The 20,481-nt window shown below is 37.4% G+C and overlaps 1 protein-coding gene across 1 annotated transcript in view; it reads left to right on the top strand.

Moving 5' to 3' along the window:
- Positions 1-20,043, top strand: part of SEPTIN14 (septin 14) — a 74,991-nt gene extending 54,948 nt beyond the window's left edge. The window contains exons 8-10 of the mRNA XM_069485860.1: positions 1,564-1,732; positions 2,655-2,787; positions 19,864-20,043. Coding sequence (XP_069341961.1) covers positions 1,564-1,732; positions 2,655-2,787; positions 19,864-20,043 — 482 coding nt within the window. The remainder of the gene's footprint in view (positions 1-1,563; positions 1,733-2,654; positions 2,788-19,863) is intronic.
- The last annotated feature ends 438 nt before the right edge of the window (positions 20,044-20,481 follow it).

Below are 20,481 nucleotides of genomic sequence, written 5' to 3'. Positions count from 1 at the left end.
TTCTGCACATCAAAGGAAACAATTAATAGAGTGAAAATATGATCCATAGATTGCCAAAAAATATTTTCAAATCACACATCTGATAAGGTGTATGCTAATATCCAAGATACGTAATATTCTTGCTATTGATGCAAAGAACTCAATAACAAGAAACTAAATAGCATAATTAAAAAATGGGCAAAGAATCTGAATAGGTATTTCCCAAAAGAAGAAACACAACTGACCAAAAGATATATGAAAATATACTCAACATCTCTAATCATTAGATAAATGTAAATTAAATCCACAGTGAGATATCACTTCATGCCTGTTAGAATGGCTAGTATCAAAAATATAAATAACAACAAGTTCTGGCAAAGCATGTGGAGAAAAGGAAAACCTTACACACTGTTGGTGGAAATGGAAGTTGGTAGAGCCATTTTGGAAAGTAGTATGAAGGTTTCTCAAAAACTAAAATTAGAATTACCATATGATCCAGCAATCCCACTTTTCAGGGTATATATTCTAATTAATTGAATTGATAAGTCAAAGACAGATCTGTACCCTCATTTTTATTTCAATCTTTTAAAATTTATTAAGACTTATTTTATGACTAACATATAATCTATCCTGGAGACTGGTGTGTATGTCCTTGAGAAAAACGTGTATTCTGTTGCTGTTGGATAGAATATTCCATATATGTCTGCCAGGTCTATTGGGTCTAAAGTGTATTTTAAGTCTGATGTATTCTTATTGATTTTCTGTCTGGGTGATCAGTTTATTTCTCAAAATGGAGTATCTAAGTCCCCTACTGTTATTGTGTTACAGTCTACCTCTCCCTTAAAATCTATTAGTATTTGCTTTATATATTCGGGTGCTCTGATGTTGGATGCATATATATTCGCAATTTTTATATTCTTTTGATGAACTGACCCCTGTATCATTATATAAGACCTTCTTTATCTTGTTTGACTTGTCTTTGACTTAAAGTCTATCTCATCTGATAGAAATATAGCTACCCCTGCTCTCTTTTGGTTAACATTTACATGGAATATTTTTCCATCTCTTTACTTTCAGTGTATGTGTATTGTTAAAACAGCCATGTCAATTTATTGATTTTGAATATTGACTAATGCAGCCTCGTAAATGTGATGCATAAAAGGAATTTGATAACTAAATTATACACAATTTAAAAACTTTTTCTCAACTGAATTTCCTTTAATAAAATTATTTACATTAGCAATGCTATATTACATATTCTGTTAGCACTCTGAAATAACTTTAAGTTAGTTTGTAACATATACAATTATTAATGAAAACCTTTAGCATATATGCGTATTTCACTAGTTCCTGCTTATTCTTTAGGTAATAAATGTAAAGCAAATTTGATGACCTACAAATAAAATCTGCCTATAATTGATATAGTACAACCATGCTTACATGGTTAAAAGAATAGCTTTTAATCAAATTGATTACTTATGAGTTATTTTAAATGTGCTTTAAATCAATGCATTCATTAACAAATACTTACTGATTGCCAGGGATTAAAAACAAGTGTTGTGGATTTATTATCTTTCTTGCTAGTGGAAAATGAAAATCACTGTGACTTTGTTAAGCTCCGGGATATGCTTCTTTGTACCAATATGGAAAACCTGAAAGAACAAACCCACACTCAGCACTATGAATGTTATAGGTGTTGCAGACTGCAGAAAATGGGCTTTACAGATGTGGGCCCAGACAACCAGCCAGTTAGGTGAGTAGAGATATTGCTAGCATAACCAAATGGATAATTTAGGAGTCTCCTATAAACATAAGGTACAATAATTTTGTAATGAGAATAATTATACTTCTATCTTGAACCATTCTGAGTTTTAGGTATTTTTATCATCTTTAGATTTAGATGGAGACAGTAGGAGCAACATAATGTAAGATCTTATTTATATGTTGAAATATGTGTATCCAATATGTGTATATGCTGAAATATGTATCCAAGAAAAAAATCTATTATTTTGTTCTAAATTTTGTATTTATATGAAAAAAAAGAACAAGGAAAGGAGATTGAAAAATATTGCAAATATTGACAAAGATTGGCAAAGGATATTGAGAAGGGTTTGATGAAGGAAACATCTGAAAAGAAGTCATGCAACGTCCTGGAATTCAAGTGAAAAAAGTTTAAGAACAGGTGTATGTATTTATATTGAAAAAGAGTAGAAATTGTGCTGCAAAAATATGGGAGAGTAGTATGTATAATCCAGATATAACATTTATGGTTCTTTGCAGACAACAAAAATTTAACTCTCTTCAATAATTAAGTTGAAAGATATAGGCATCTTTATTTTAACTATTTTGAAAATAGTCTCAAACATTAGCAGTTTCCCCAAATTTTATTGTTAAAAGATGTAAAGTATGATATAATGGTAAGTAGTGGTAACAAGAAATTAGCTATGTAAGTATTTAAAGATTCTAGTATTCTTTACATATAATCTATATGTACTCCAAAATTAAATATTGTGCCTCATTTTTATATCTTATGATATATAAATTCCTATTTTATATTGCTATACATGAGAAAATGTTGGTAAATGTCCTTATATGGGACCTAACGTATACTATATATACTTTTACATATTTACATTAGCATTTTAATGTGAGAGTAATAAAAAATTTATTTGTAGTTTTCAAGAAATCTATGAAGCCAAAAGACAAGAGTTCTATGATCAATGTCAGAGGGAGGAAGAAGAGTTGAAACAGAGATTTATGCAGCTAGTAAAAGAGAAAGAAATAACACTTAAGGAAGATGAAAAAGAGGTAAATACTGCCAGTTTGATATACTAATAATTTGTATTCATTTTTAAATGTCCTATTACTTTTATATGAAAAGTTTACTTGATATTTTTGCAGGATACTTGCTATTTTTCAAAAAGTACCTATTTACCATGTAGGGTTTTAACACAGTCTTTATGAAATTATAGTCTGTAATTTTATTTTTTTCTGTGACACATGAATAATTTTCCACTTAGATAACCCCTAAAATAATTTTATGAAATGCATCATTTACTTTCATTTTATTTACACTTTGAGTTTTCATGCATAAAGTCAAATTTATAACAAGCTCAAGCTATTTACTTCTTTGAAGAGTAAGGTACTTTCTAACACTATTACTGTGTTATAAAATTTTCTTCACTTTTATAAATAAGTAAATATTGACTAATGCAGCCTTGATTAGAGAACTTTTAGTTGGTAAATTATATAAATTTTCTGTTCCTTTTATTCCATGCTATTTCCAAGAAAATGGAAAAGGAGGCTGTTAATATATTATAGTTTTGATTATTTGCCACAAATAAGTTTTTGGTGAAGGCATATATTTGGAACCAGAATTTCTTTTCTCAAATGCAGATGGCTTCAGTTTAAGAACATTTAATTTTAGTAGGTAAATTGGAACATGAGCTTCCTTTTCCTTAGAAACAAGATAGTGATTAGGTACTATAGACCAGATGTCTCAGTCAGGGACAGTTCAATAATATGTAATAGAAATTCCATTAGTGTAGGTATAAAGGGAAAGTTTGAAAGTATATAAGGGTATCTCATGGCATTCATGAAGCCTTACACCCAAACTAGAGGTGACCAGAAACCAAAGCAACCATTTAAATTTTCTATTTGTCTTCTACCTTATTTTCCTTTATTATGATCCTTATCTCTGTACATCTGCTTCATGTTTTTCTCCCTGAAAATCAGTCCCCCTCGCCCCCATTTCTCTCTTATATCTTCTTAGGAAGAACTAACCATATCCTAAAATTGGTTGTGCAAAGTGATGAGTAGCAGAAGTTCTTAATAGGGTTTAATAATTTCTTCAGGAAGAAGCAAAGGAACTTCTGGTGGTAAAAAAATAACCAAGATTTTAAGGGCATCCACAGAGAACAAGGTTACAAGGAAACAGGCCCATATGGCTTACTTAACAAAGGAATAACTTAATTATTTTTAACATGGTAAGTAAACAGCAACTCTAACTGACAAGGAAATTGGAAGCTCACAGAGGTAAACTTTCCAAGCACATCTACCAGAAGGATAAGTCAGCCCTTTCAAAATTTTCAAATACTCAAAAATTATATTTTCATATATTCCTCATTATTAGGAAGTTTGATGTTTTCATATTCTAAGTTATTACTTGTTTTTTTTCAGAGAATTACTTCTCTGTTTATAGTATTCCTATTAGTTCGTTATTAGTTTACAATTCTGTATATGTTATAGAAGTATTCTTTTGTTTTCTAAATATTTGCAGTGTCTCTCCTAATCTGTCTCCTATCTTTTATCTTTATTTACAATGTCCATTGCTGAATAGAAATTGTATATTTTGAGGCAGTCAAATGTACTATTCTTGTCTTTTTCTTTTGGGTGTAGGCATTTTAGGGCTATGAATTTTCTTCTCAGGGCTGCTTTAGCTGTATGCCACAGATTTTGATGACTTGTTTCCCTTTATCACTTAGTTCAAAGAAGCTTTTGATTTCCATATTAATTTCCTCCTTGACCCAACTATCATTCAGCAGTAGGCTGTTTAGTTTCCATGACTTTGTGTTTAGATGAGTATTTCTGTTGGAGTTGATTTCTAATTTCATTCCACTGTGGTCTGAGAATATGGCTTAATTTCCATTTTTTTAATTCATTAAGACAAGATTTGTGGCCTAGTATGTGATCAATTTTAGAGAATCTTCCATGAGCCGATGAGAAGAAGGTATATTCAGTGGTTTTGGGGTAGAATGTTCTCTAAATCTCTCAGTCTAATTTTTTCTAACATTCTGTTTATGTCCATTGTTTCTTTATTTTCTGTTTGGAGGATCTATCCCATTCTGTCAGTGTAGGGTTGATGTCCCCAGCTCTTATAGTGCTGTTGTTTATCATTTTGTTTTGATCAAGTAGAATTTGCTTTATAAGTCTGGGTGCTCCTGTGTTAGATTGGTAAATAATTAGAATAGTTACATCTTTTTGTTGAATTATTCCCTTTACCATTATATAATGACAATCTTTGTCTTTTTTACTTTTGTTGATTGAAGTCTATGTTATCTGATATGAGAATGGCTACATCAGCTTTCTTTTGGTTTCCATTTCATGAAATATTGTTTTCTATCCCTTGACCTTGAGTCTGAATGAGTCCTTGTGTGTTAGATATGTTTTCTGGAGATAGCAGGTACTTTGGCTTGTATTTTTGTAACCATTCAGCTAGCCGATGTCTCTTGAGTGGGGTGGATTTCTGTTCATCCTTCTGAGTAGAATTTTATCACTCTGTTTTGCCTCTTGAGCCATTGTGGTATGTGGGATCTGACCTTTATCTTTTTGGTGAGTTTACACTGATGGCTGTCTCTTGTGTTGCTCCATGTATAATGCAGTTCTGATTACACTTTGCAGGGTGTGTCTGGTCTTGACAAATTCCCTCAGTGTTTGCTTGTCTGAGAATGTCTTTACTTCTCTCTCAAATAGGAAACTTAGTTTTTAGTATATTAAATTTTAGGATGGCCATTTTAAAATTTATTTAGTTTGTATTCAGGATATTATGGGAGTACAAACATTTTGGTTACACGAAATGCATTTGCCTCACTCAAGCCAGGGCTACAAGCCTGTCCTTCCCCCATACAGTGCACCCTGTCTCCATTAGCTGTGGGTTTACTCACCCCACCCACTCTAGCCCCCACACACCCACGCCCTCTACTGGACCAGCACCCAGTGGGTATTACTACCATGTGAGCACCTTAGTGTTGATCAATTTGTACCAGTTTCATGGTGAGAACATGTGGTGCATGTTTTCTTATTCTTGTGATACCTCCCTTTGAAGGATGAGCTCAATCTCATTGTTTGTTTGTTTGTTTTTGAGACAGAGTCTCGCTCTGTTGCCTGGGCTAGAGTGAGTGCCGTGGCGTCAGCCTAGCTCACAGCAACCTCAAACTCCTGGGCTCAAGCAATCCTCCTGCCTCAGCCTCCCGAGTAGCTGGGACTACAGGCATGTGCCACCATGCCTGGCTAATTTTTTCTATATATATATTTAGCTGTCTATATAATTTCTTTCTATTTTTTTAGTAGAGATGGGGTCTCGCTCTTGCTCAGGCTGGTCTCAAACTCCTGAGCTCAAACGATCCGCCCACCTCGGCCTCCCAGAGTGCTAGGATTACAGGCGTGAGCCACCACGCCCAGCCGAGCTCAATCTCTATCCAGGAAAATATAAGAGGTGCTAGATCACCTTTTTTTTTTTTTTTTTTGGTAGTTGAGTGGTATTCCATGGTATATATATACCACATTTTATTAATCCACTCACGTATTGATGGGCATTTGGGTTGTTTCCACATCTTCACAGTTGTAAATTGTGCTGCTATAAATACTCAAGTGCAGATTTCTTTATTATAGAATGTCTGTTTTTCCTTGGGATAGATGCCAATGGTGGGATTGCTGGATCAAATGGTATTTCTATTTTTAGCCCTTTGAGGTATCTCCAAATTACTTTCCACAGGGGTTGTACTAATTTGCAGTCCCACCAGCAGTGTAAGAGTGTTCCAATATCTTCATATCCATGCCAGCATTTGTTATTTTGGGACTTTTTGATAGAGGCCATTCTCACTGGAGTTGGGTAATATCTCATTGTAATTTTGATTTGCATTTCCCTAACAATTAGAGATGTTGGGCACTCTTTTATATGTTTGCTGGCCATTATTCTGTCTTCTTTTGAAAAGTTTCTATTCATGTCCTTTGCCCAATTATTGATGGGGTTGTTTGATTTTTTTCCTGTTGATTTTCTTAAGTTCTATATGGATTCTTGTTATCAGTCCTTTATCAGATGTGTGGAAAGCAAATATTTTCTCCCATTCTGTAGGTTGTCTAGTCACTCTAAGGACAGTTTCCTTGGCTGTGCAGGAGCTTTTTAATTTGATCAGGTCCCATTTGTTTATTTTTGTTGCTGCTGTGATTGCTTTGGGGGGTCTTCTTCATAAATTCTTTACCTAGGCCAATGTCTAAAAGAGTCTTCCCCACATTTTCTTCCAGAATTCTTAAGGTTTCACACCTTAGGTTTAAGTCTGTTATCCAATGTGAATTGATTTTTGTGAGAGGTGAGAGGTGGGGATCCGGTTTCAATCTTCTGCATGTGGTTATCTAGTTTTCCCAGCACCATTTATTGAATAGAGATTCTTTTCCCCAATGTATACTTTTGTCTGCTTTGTCAAAGATTAGATGACAATATGAGGATGGTTTTATATCTGGGATCTCCATCCTATTCCAAAAGTGTATATCTCTGTTCCTGTGCCAGTACCATGCTGTTTTGGTTACTATAGCCTTATAGTAAAGATTGAAGTCTGGCAGACTGATGCCTCCCAATTTTTTCTTTTGCTTAAGATTGCTTTGGCTATCTTCTGGTTCTTCTCTGGTTCCAGATGAAGCGTAGAATTATTTTTTCTAAATCTGTAAAAAATGATGGCAGAATTTTGATAGGGATTGCATTAATTCTGTAGATCAGTTTAGGTAGAATGGACATTTTAACAATATTGATTCTACCAATCCATGAGCATGGTAGGGATTTCCATCTCTGCACCTCTTCTACATCTTCTCTCAGTGATTCATAGTTCTCCCTGTAAATATTTCTCACCTCCTTCGTTAAATATATTGCTAAATATTTAAATTCCTTTGATGCTATTGTGAAAGATATTGCGTCTTTAATTTGATTTTCAGCTTGACTGTTATTGGCATATATGAATGCCACTGATTGATTTGTGTGCATTCATTTTATATCCTGAGACTTTACTGAATTTGTTTATCAATTAGGATGGCCATTTTTGTTTTAGAAGACAGTGAATGGGGGCCCTACTCCCTTCCAGCTTCTAAGGTCTCAGTTCAGAAGATTGCAGTTAGTCTGATAGGTTTTTCCATGTAAGTTGCTGGATTTTTTTGTCTTACTGCTCATATGAGTGCCTCTTTCATGTTCACTTTGGCCAGTCTGATGACTATGTGTCATGGTGACTGCCTCTTCATGATGAATATCCAAGTAGTCCCTTGGGCTTCTTGTATCTGGATATCTAGATTTCTATCAAGGCCAGGGAATTTTTCCTCAATAATTCCCTCAAGTATGTTATACAACCCTTGTGTATTTTCTTCTTTGCCCTCAGGGATGCCTATGATTCTTATGTTTGGCCTCTTTACATAATCCCACATTTCTTGTAGGCTTTGTTGGTTCCTCTCTGTTCTCTGTTCTTTCTCTTTGACTGACTTGTTTAACTCAAAGGTGTTATCTTCAAGCCCTGAGATTCTTTTTCTGCCCATTATAGCCTATTCTTAAGGCTTTCCATGGCATTTTGTAAATCCTTGAATGAATTTTTCATTTCCAGAAGTTCTGTTAGGTTTTTCTGTAATAATTTGATTTTTTTAGAGAATTTTTTATTCATTTCCTGCATTGTCTTTGTGACTTCTTTGTTCTGGGTTTCTATTTTCTCTTGTATTTCATTGAGCTTCCTTACAATCCATATTTGAAATTCTTCAGCTTTCACTTTAATCTTTTCATTTAGGTTGGTATGCATTGGTAAGGAGTTACTGTTTTCTCTGAGGATGTCCTTTTGCTTTGATTTTTCATATTTCTGGAATTCTTTTTCTGGTTCCTTCACATCTGGCCTCTCAATTGAAAGCCAGGCATGCTAGGGCTGGCTTATGGACAGAAGATGGCCAACCAGAAACATAGCTTGTCAGACTGTCCTGGCTAAAGGGTAGAGGGCTGGACTAAAGAGAGAGGAGAACAATTTTAACTGAGATGTGGACCATGGGGAGAGACATCAGAAGCGTCTGGGTACCCCACCAGGAAAGGCTGCAGAGCTGAGAAGCAGGAAGTGAAAGAAGAGAGGACAGCAGTGTGGACCAAACCCAGAGAGGCCCAGAGCCCAGTGAAAGGGTAAGAGGAGCTCCTGTCCCTCAGTAGGGTAACTCTAGTGAGAAGCTGGACACAAAACTCTCACCCCCCGCACCCCGCACACAAAGAGAGAACCATAAGAGACCAAAGAACCAGCATTCTTACACGTATATGCCTCTTCCTCTGCACCTCTGCCATTCCTGGCATCACAGAAAGTAATTTTGGCTCAGGCCAGCTTGTACTATAGCACCCCTCCATAGCAACCATGAGTGTGCTTGTGCTGAGGTGCCTGTTGCTCTTCAGCTGGGACATACTCTTGGCCAAACCTGCCACTGGGTGTGGAGCCACAGCAGTGGTGTTTTATGGGACCACCTGCTGGTGGCTTGGAAAGACAGGAAGAATAAAGTGCCCCCAGGACATAAGAACAGTACAGGGAGTCCAAGGCCCTTCCCCCAGAAACCATAAAACTGATCAGTACTGAGAAGCCTGTTTCTCTGCAACACGGGTACATTCCCAACTGAACCTGCCATGGAGAGTGGAGCTGGGGCAGCAGTGTAAGCCAAGAGTTACATCAAACCTGCTAAGCACTCCAAAGGCAACTCAGGGCCATCTCTCCTCTCCCTGGCATGGTCAAGGAGTGATCTTCTGGGATTCAGAGTCAGGTCCATAAGCCAGAACCTTTCTGTCTTTATATAACATGCTCATGGGTAGCTACAATCAACATTGTTAAAATGTCTGTATTAGCAAAAGGAATTTGAAATTCAACGCAATCCCCATCAAATTACCAAGGTCATACTTCATATGTCATAGATTTAAAAAATTCTATGCTTCATTTGGAATCAGAAAAAACACCAAATAGCCAAAGAAATCTTAAGCAAAATGAAAAAATCTGGAGGCATCACATTACCAGACATCAAACTATATTACAAGGCTATAGTAACCAAAACTACATAGTATTGGTACAAAAACAGAGACACAGACCAATGGAACAGGACAGAGGACCCTGATATAAAACCATCTACCTACAACCAACTGATCTTTGAAAAAGCAGACAACGATGTACACTGGGGCAAAGAAGCCCTTTTCGATAAATGGTGCTGGGAAAACTGGATAGCCACATGCAGAAAAATGAAACAGGACCCCTACCTCTTACCACTCACAAAAATTAATTCAACATGATAAAAGACTTAAACCAAAGGTATGAAACCATAAGAATTCTAGAGGAAAATATAGGGGAAAAATCCTCTGGATATCAGCCTAGGCAAAGTATTTATGACTAAGACCTCAATGGCAATCATGGCAACAACAAAAATTAATAAATGGGATTTGGTTAAACTAAAAACCTTCTGCACAGCTAATGAAACAATCAGCAGAGCAAACAGACAACCTATAGAATGGGATACAATATTCAGAAGCTTCATATCCATTCAAAGGCTAATATCCAGAATTTACAAAGAACTAAAACAAATCAGCAAGAAAAAGACAAACAACCCAATTTAAAAGTGGGCAAAAGACATGAACTGAAGCTTCTCAAAAGAAGAAATACAAATGGCCAACAAACATATGAAAAAGTGCTTAACATCAATAATCAGCAGGGAAATGCAAATTAAAACCACAATGAGATATCACCTTCCCCCAGTAAGTGTAGCTTTTATGTAAAAATCCAAAAGCAACAGATGTTGGCATGGATGCAGAGAGAAAGGACAGTTTATACACTGTTGGTGAGATTGCAAATTAGTACAACCTCTATGGAAAACAGTATGTAGATTCATCAAATAACCAAAAGTAGACCTACTATTTGATCCAGCAATCCCACTACATACCCAAAGGAAAAGAAGACTTTTTATCAAATAGACACATGCAATCAATAGGATTTATGAGAAAGTTGAAAACTAACATAAAGAAACAAAAAAAAAAATACAGGACATGAATGAAAAATTCACTAAAGAGATAGATAATATTACTATAAGAATAAATATAACAGAACTTCTGGAAGTGGAAGAGTCATTCAGGCAATTTCAAAATACAGTAGAAAGTTTTGACAACAAACTAGAATTTCAGAACTTGAAGGCAAGGCTTTTGAATTAACACAGTCAAAAATGAAGAGAAAAGAATCAAGAAGAACAAACACAAAAAACAATAGTGATATAGCACCTCTTGTATTATCCTGGGTAGAGCTGGAACCCAGTCTACTAAGTGAAGTATCCTAAGAATGGAAAAACTAGCACCACGTGTACTCACCATCAAATTGGTTTTAACTGATCAACACAAGTGCACATATAGTAATAACATTCATCGGGTGTTGGGCATATGGGGGGGAGGAGAGGATGGGCATATACACACCTAATGGGTGAGGTGTGCACCATCTGGGGGATGGACACACGTGAAGCTCTGACTTGGGTGGGGCAAGGGAAATATAAGTAACCTAAACATTTTTACCCCTGTAATATGATGAAATAAAAAAGAAAAAAAAAAAAGAATGAACCATCTCTCTGAGAAATATGGGACTATGTAAAGCAAATTAATATAAGAAACATAGGTATCCCTGAGGGAGAGGGAGAAAAAGCAAACAGCATGGAAAACCTATTTGAGGTATAATGGAGGAAAACTTCCTTGGTATCACTAGAGATCTAGACGTGCAAATATAAGAAGGTCATTGAACATCTGGAAGATTCAGGTAAATATGAAATCACCAAGGCACACAGGCATCAGTCAGGCCAAAGTCAAAGTGAAGAAGAAAATTCTACAAGTGCAAGATAAAAGTATCAAGTAACTTACAAAGGAAAACCTATCAGACTAATGGCAGACTTCTCAGCAGAAACCTTATGAGCCAAAAGGGATAAGGGTCTCATTTTTAGTCTTTTTAAACAAACTAACTGCTAGACACAAATTTTATATCTTGTAAAACTAAGTTTTATGAACGACGGAAAAATAAAATCTTTCCCAGACTAGCAAATACTAAGGGAATTTGTAACCACTAGACTTGCCCTACAAGAAATGCTTAAAAGTGCTCTGTACGTGGAAGACAACAATGGATACACACAAATCTAAAAACACCAAAAGTTAAAATACACAGCTCTTACAAAACAGTAACACAAGGAAGAAATCAAAGCAAATAGGTAACAAACAATACAATGAACAGAACCATATCTCACATATCAATGCTAACTTTGAATATAAATAAATGGTCTTAATGCCTGACTTAAAGGAATAGATTGGCTGTTTCCTGGAGACGGCAGATACTTGGCTTGTATTTTTTTATCCATTCAGACAGCCTATGTCTCTTCAGTGGGCAATTCAAGCCATTCACATTTATTGAGAGAATTGATATTTGGGGTAAATTTCTGTTCATACTGTTGGATAGAGTCTTGTTTTGTTTTACCTCTTGAGCCATTGTGGAATCAGGGTTCTGGACTTTATCTTTTGGGTGATTTTATACTGGTGGGTGTCTGTTGCACTGGTCAGTGTATAATGCAGGTCTGAGTATTTCCTGCAGGGCAGGTCTGGTCTTCGCAAATTCCATCAGTGATTGCTTGTCTTGGAAAGTCTATTTCTCCCTCATATAAGAAGCTTAGTTTTGCAAGATAAAGAATTCTACGTTGACCATTATTCTGTTTTAGAAGACTGAGGTTGGATCCCTAGTTCCTTCTGGCTTGTAAGATTTCAGTTGAGAAATCTGCCAATAGTCTGATAGGTTTTCCTTTCTAAGTTACCTGCTGTTTTTGCTTTACTGCCCAAAGGAGTGCCTCTTTCGTGTTTACTTTGGCCAGCCTAATAACTATGTGACGTGGTGATTGCCTTTTCACATGGAGTCTCCCAGGAGTCCTGTGTGCTTCTTGTACCTGGATATCTAGATTTCTGGCTAGGCCAGTGATGTTTTCCTCAATTATTCCTACAAATAGATTTTCCAGCCCTTGTGTATTTTCTTCCTCACACTCAGGGATGCCTATGATTCTTATGTTTGGTCTCTTTTCATAATCCCATATTTCTTGTGTGCTTTGTTCATGTCTCTTGCTTCTGTGTTCTGTTTCTTCTTCTGATTTGTTTAGCACATAGGTGTTATCTTCAAGCTATAAGATGCTTTCCTCTGCATGATCCAGCCTATTCTTAAGGCTTTCCACTGTGTTTTGTAATTCCTTGAATGCCTCTTTCATTTCCAGTATTTCTGCTTGCTTTTTCCATAATACTTCAATTTCTTTTTTTTTTAAGATTTTGCATATCTTTATTTGAATATTTTATTTTGCATATTTTTAGTTGGTTGCTTGCTTTTGAGAAGTAAATAAAACACCCTTCCAAACAGTCTAAACAGTGGCTGTCAAACACCAGGAGTCTATTAATCATAACTGTTTTCCATTTGATTTAATAAATTCCATTTAATTTGGTTTGACATTTATTGAGTTGTATTTTTTTTCATTTCTTTTTTTTTCTTTCTTTCTTTTTTTTTTTTATTTCAGCTTATTATGGGGGTACAAAAGTTCAGGTTATATATATTGCCCATGTACCGCCCATCCCCCTGAGTCAGAGCTTCAAGTGTGTCCATTCCCCAGACAGTGCATATTGCCCTCATCATGTAGTTATACCTCCCAGCCCCATCCCCCGAGTCAGAACATTCAAGCGTGACCAGTCCCCAGACGGTGTGCAACGCACTCATCATGTAGGTATACACCCATCCCCTCCCCCACCCCCCACTCCCCACCTCACTCTGATACCCAATTGGTGTCATTCCCAAATGTGCATTTAGGTGATGATCAGGGAAACCAATTTGCTGGTGAGTACATGTGGTGCTTGTTTTTCCATTCTTGGGATACTTCACTTAATAGAATGGGTTCCAACTCTCTTCAGGCGAACAAAAGGGCTTCTATATCACTGTTATTTCTTATAGCTGAGTAATACTCCATGGTATACAGATACCACAATTTACTAATCCATTCATGAATTGATGGGCATTTGGGTTGTTTCCACATCTTTGCAATTGTGAATTGTGCTGCTATAAACATTCGGGTACAGGTGTCTTTGTCATAGAATGACTTTTGTTCCTTTGGGTAGATGCCCAATAATGGGATTGCTGGATCGAATGGTAGGTCTACTTGAATCTGTTTAAGGTATTTCCATAATGCTTTCCCCAGGGGTTGCACTAGTTTGCAGTCCAACCAGCAGTGTATGAGTGTTCCTGTCCCTCTGCATCCACGCCAACATGTATTGTTTTGGGACTTTTTGATAAAGGCCATTCTCACTGGAGTTAAGTGATATCTCATTGTGGTTTTGATTTGCATTTCCCTGATGATTAGGGATGTTGAGCATTTTTTCATATGTTTGTTAGCCATTCTTATATCTTCTTTTGAAAAATTTCTATTCATGTCCTTTGCCCACTTTTTGATAGGGTTGTTTGATTTTTTTCTTGCTGATTTTCCTGAGTTCTAAATAGATTCTTGTTATTAGTCCTTTATCTGATGTGTAGTATGCGAAAATTTTTTCCCATTCTGTAGGTTGTCTGTTTATTCTCGTAACTGTTTCTTTGGCTGTGCAGAAGCTTTTTAATTTAATCAGGTCCCATTCGTTTTTGTTGTTGCTGTGATTGCCTTAGGGGTCTTCATAAATTCTTTGCCTAGGCCAATGTCTGTAAGAGTCTTTCCTACATTTTCTTCTAGAATTCTAATCGTTTCACACCTAAGGTTTAAGTCTGTTGTCCACCGTGATTTGATTTTTGTGAGAGGTGAAAGCTGTGGGTCCTGTTTCAGTCTTCTACATGTGGCTATCCAATTTTCCCAGCACCATTCTTTAGAGAATTTTTCATTCATTTCCTGCATTGTTCTTGTGGCTTCTTTGTGTTGGGTTTCAATTTTCTCTTGAATTCCATTGAGCTTTCTTACAATCCATATTCAAAATTCTTCATCTGTCATTGTAACCATTTCATTTAAGTTGGTATCCGTTGCTGAGGAGCTAATGATTTCTTTGGGGAGTGATTTTTCACTCTGATTTCTCATGTTTCTTGAGTTCTTTTGCAGATTCTTTCTCATCTGGCTTCTTGGTTGATAACTGAGCTTGGTAGAGCTGGTTTATGGCCTATCTCCAAGTCCCCAAGGGTCATTTCTTGACAGTGCTGAGGAGAGGAGTGCTGGTCCTGTATTGCCTTGGGGTGTTTTAGCAAGTTCGATGAACCTCTTGGGTTAAGTCTGACCTGATGTCTTCACCTCTTCCCAATGGAGTGTAGTGAGTTTTGTTCCCCAGCTTAAGCTCCCAGCTGGTGGATTGTGCTTGTGGGTATAAATCAACTGCTCCCTAATAGCTTGAGATGGAAGGCAATATGTTTAGCCATGGGGTTGTACCCTCTGTCATTGATTGTAGTTTGCATGGAGGAGCCAGATACCAAGGTAATCTGTTGTCCCTGTGGTAGGCTGTGGTCCCCCAGTTGGGGTATACGAATGCCCCAAACTTTGGCCTTGTAGCTCCCCGGGGTTTCTTGGACCCTATCCCTCCCTGAGTTGGGGGTAGGAACAAGATAGATTGCAGCTGGAGTGCGAAATCCCCGGTATGTGAGCTTCTATGGTTGCTTATCCTGCCACTAGGTGGAGCCACTAGTATGGATTTCAGGGCTATGTCTCCAAGCTTGGAGGGCTGCTCTTAAGGGAGGGATCAACTGGTGTGATTGCTGAGGTCTCTAGCCAGGTTTTTCCTTCCCTCTTCACAAACCCGGGCACTTTCCCCTCTGATCGGTCAGTCCACTGTGTTTCGTCTCCATCCAAAATGGGCTCTCGAACTACCCCACAGTTCATGTGTCTGGCCAACTGGTGTGTGTCTCCACGTGTCAGTGGTGGACAGGGTTATCTCCAGCTGTGCACCCCTTTTCTGCCGCTCTACCCAAGGTGAGGCAGGTGGGCCTCTCTATCCTCAGAAGTCTCCACCAGGGCCATGGTGAGCCCCATCGCACCCTCCGGCAGGGGACGGGGGGGATGGGGCTCACCCACAGAACCCTGCTCTCTTGAGCTCCTCCACACCCTCCTGATGGGCACAGGCTCTCATTTGCCACCCTACCCCAGAACTGGGTTCTCTCTCCCACACTGACCCACCCCACCATCTGCGCTGTCAGCAGGTGAATGTGCCAAATGCCTGTGGGCAGGAGGATGGGGATGAAGACATGTCCCCAGCGGTGAAAGCAGGTCACTCTGCACAGAGAAATCTACCAGCTGCTACGGTTTGGGGGAGGGGCTACGGACTTCTTGGACCACTCTTAAGCTGTAGGGGTGGCACCCATCTGCCCTCCTCTCGGAGCCCCGGTCAGGGCCGAGTGACTGGCCTCCTCTCTGCTCGGCTGCAGGGACTTTGCTGACAGGCAGGCTCAGCAGGGCGTGCGCTCTCCTTGCATCCTTGCACGTAGCCAAGTTCCTGAGCGCGAGGCGCTGTGGTGCTTGCTGTGCGCTGGGTGCGGCCACGTGGCTACGAGCAGCTTGAGCCAAAATTACTTCCCGGGATGCCAGGAGTGCAGGGGGGTGGGGGAGGATGTCCAGATGCAGGGATGCCAACTCTTTGTTCACTCGTGACACTCCCCCATGGGATGAGAGCCCGTGTCCCATAATGGTCTGAGCCACCCGGGTGAGGAGAGGAAGAAAAAACCGCTTACACTTTCCTTGGGCTCCAGAACTCCCTGGAGTTAGTTCGCGCTGGTTGCTCCCTTCTTCCCTCCTCCCTTTCCGTTGCTCAGCTCCTCCTGGTGGTGTTCCCAGACTCCCTGGTGTCCGTCCCTGAGGTCCACTTCTGAGCAGTAATCGCTCTCCGTTCTCCTCAGTCCAATCCTCAACTCTTCTGCCGGGACGGTCCCACGAGTTTTAATCGGCCATCTTGGCTCCTCTCTTGTATTTCCTAGTGTATATAAATTGAATTTCAAATTATGTACTTTTTTGCCTTCTTCTCTCACTTGGAAAAATTTTTTGGATATTTGCCCCAGGTTGTTGCAAGTATCAGTAGTTCATTTTTTACTGTTGTGTGATATTCTATTATATGTATATACAGTTGACCGTATCCATTCCCCTTTTGAACGAATAGTTGGGTTCTTCTAGGTTTTGACTCTAACAAATACTGCTTCTTTGAACATTCTTCATACAATATACAAGTCTTTGTATGGAGATATACTTTTATCTTTTGGGCGCTAATACCTAAGAGAAGAATAGCTGGATCATATGACATGTGCATGTTAAATATATTAAGAAATTGTCAAACCATTTTCCAAAAATGTTTGATACTATACTAAGATAGTATATACTAAGTATCTATACTAAGATTCTTGCTAACAGTGTATTAAAATTCCAGGACAGCATTACTTCATCGTGGTATTAATGTACGTTTCTGCAAAGACTATTATATTGAGCAACGTTTTCTTCTGCATACTTGCCATCTGTATATCTTACTTGGTGAATTGTCTTTCCAAAATTTTTGCCTACTTTTTTGACGTTGTTTTCCTAGTATTGAGTCTTAACAGTTACTTATACAGTGTGGATACAAGTCCTTTTATAGATATATGATTTTCAAATATACTCTTTTAGTCAGATTCTTGTTTTTTATTCTCTTAACAGCATTTCAAAGAGAAGTTATTTTGATGCTGTATTATTGGAGAAGTCCTTGCCTAAACCAAAGCCACAAAGATTTTATTCTATTTTTTCTTGTAGAAGTTCTATAATTTTATTTATTTATTTATTTATTTTTATTTATTTGTTTTTGAGACAGAATCTTGCTCTGTTGCCAGGCCTAGAGTGCCGTGGCGTCAGCCTAGCTCACAGGAACCTCAAACTCCTGGGCTTAAGCGATCCTCCTGCCTCAGCCACCCAAGTAGCTGGGACTACAGGCATGTGCCACCATGCCCGGCTAATTTTTCTATATATATATTTTTAGCTGTCCATATAATTTCTTTCTATTTTTAGTAGAGACGAGGTCTCACTCTTGCTCAGGCTGGTCTTGAACTCCTGACCTTGAGCGATCCTCCTGCCTCGGCCTCCCAGAGTGCTAGGATTACAGGCATGAGCCACCGCACCCGGCCTATAATTTTAGATTTTATGTTAAATATAAGATTCAATTTGAGATAATTTTTTGTTTTATGGTGCTATGTATGGATGAAAGTGTTTTCTGAGTTTGTATATACAATTGACTAGAACTCACATTTTGAAAAGATTATCTTCCCTTAACTGAAATATACTTGAATTTTTTATTGAAAAATCAGTATACTATATAAGTTTTGAGCTGTTTCTAGACTCTTTATGCTATTCCATTGGTATGTTTGTCTCCTTGATGCCCACACCACACTGTCTTGATTACAATAGCTTTGTAAGAGTTCTTAAATCAGGTGATACAAATTATACAATTTTGTTCTTTTTCAAAAATGTTTTGGTTTACAATAAAAACACAGCTACATTAGAACCATTCAAGCAAAAGGAATGGGAAGTAGCCTTGTAATACAGAGCAAGAGAAATTGGCTTGCATCTCAAATGTGTCTCATGGAGTCTTGGTTCAGGGAAACTTAGTCAAATGTTCAGGAAGTCCAGGCATGGAAAGAAAACATGAGATACAGAGATCTCCCTAACAGATGATTAAAGTCATGTACTTTTACAAAAAGGGGAAAATTCCTTATCATTGCTTTCTAATTTCAAAAAATGAATCAATAAAAAAGAATCATTGCAACATATACTAAAAATAAATTTAAGAAAGAATCACTGAGCAGCAGTACATGTCAAAAGCACTGTTGGCAGAGCTGGCATCAGAGTACCAAGTCAGTGAATATGTACCCTTGAGAGCACTGATGACTAGTTATCAACAGCCCAAAGAACCATTGCTTATTAATCTATTGAGCATTTGAAAATACATTTAAATTAAATACCTGCCACACATGTATTAGATTATTGTTATTAAAACCTGTGAAACACAAAGCTACAACCACATTACGCTGCATAATTGAGGCTTTCCTGTTTCTAATTTTCCAGAAATTTGTAATCAACTTTATGAATCACATATTACTGTACCATTTGGTAATGTTTATTATGCATAGGTTGCTCTCCATTCTATTAAACACAGCTATTTACTCAATAGAAGATGCTGCATTTCCACCCTTTCCATGTCTCAAGCAACCTTCTATTCCCTCTCAAAGTTATGTGTACACACAGGCTAATCTTTAAACACCCTGGCTCAATCTTTAAACACATAGAAACACAATTACTATGTGCGTGCTTTTAAAGCATGAACACTTTTAACCAGCAAGTATTGATGAAATAATGGATATTTTCTGAAGAGTCATTGCATGAAATAAATCTCTTAGATTTATAAGAGACTTATCAATCATCTATTTTCACTTCTCATTCAAAACTTACAGCTAATCACTCTGTCATTGAATTCTTCTCAGGTCAGGGAGCTTACTGACTCAGGCGGCCACCCATTCCATTTTTGAGTGGTTAAAGTTTGAACGGTTTATGTATTGGGATGAAGTTTAGCTCTCTCTCAGGTCTACTTTTGCCTTCCCACCTTTAAGTGAAATATTTTCTCAGTGATTTTATGCTATCAAGCCATAGGTTTTAAAAAAAACATACCTTCTGTAATGCACACAAGCAATCCTTATGTTGTTAAACAAAGTTGTGTTAAAGACTTAGGTCTGCCTCTAATGAAATTCAAGGTGACATTGCCTCCTTCATATGGCTAATTAAGTTGATTTTAAGTCCCACAAATTAAATTAGACTTTGTGAGGAAATTAAAAGTAACTGAATGAAGTCCTTGAAATTTTTTTTCTACAATTGACCTAATTTTACTTAACAAGAAAATTATTGGACTTTCTTTCAAAACGTATTTACTAGGTCTAAAGTACTGTTTCACAATCAATGCTATGTCTTAATGTACATGTTTTTAGTAATCATGGATTTATCAATCTTTATTATAAAAGACTTCGTGGAGGATATGTTTGATAACCAGAAAAAGACAAGCATTTTCTTTTGGATGTTCTGCCACACTGTGCTTTGAGTCATAATTGCACATTTGTTTCACAGCTACAGGACAAGTTTGAACACCTCAAAAGGGTCCAACAAGAGGAGATAATGAAGCTTGAAGAAGAGAGAAGACAATTGGAAGAAGAAATGATAGATTTTTATAAAATGAAGGCTTCCTCTGAAACATTGCAGACTCAGGTGTGCACCAACACAAAGAAAGACAAAGATCGCAAGAAATAGTCCTCTCTTGCCATTCTATCTGTTGTAGACCCCCATTATCCCATCTTTCTGTGAGACTGTCTTTACAGTATTTTGCTCTAATTGCAGTTCTAATTTTCAAAAATTGTTTGCTTATTGTATATTTTACTCAACTAAAACGTGAACTCCTTGAGAGCAGGTCCCTTGTCCATCCTGTTAAATGCTAGGTCTCCAGCATGTAGAACATAGACTAACACAAAGATGGCACTCTATAAATATTTGCCAAAATGGAGGAAAAAAGAAATGGGAAGCCATGAGTAGTATTTGGATGATAATATGCCTTATATATTTTGGGTATGTATTAAAGTTATCAAAGTTACAGAAAATGAAGTGATTTTTTTGTATTTTTGAAAACATCCATCTGACTTTAGATACTGAATTTCCTGCACATAAAATGTTTTTGTTAGCTCACCTATTTGA

This window comes from Eulemur rufifrons, chromosome 14 (assembly GCF_041146395.1).
Source record: "Eulemur rufifrons isolate Redbay chromosome 14, OSU_ERuf_1, whole genome shotgun sequence".
NCBI classification, from domain to species: domain Eukaryota; kingdom Metazoa; phylum Chordata; class Mammalia; order Primates; family Lemuridae; genus Eulemur; species Eulemur rufifrons.
Note: the sequence above shows the minus strand (reverse complement) of the source record. Positions and strands in the feature narration are given on the sequence as shown.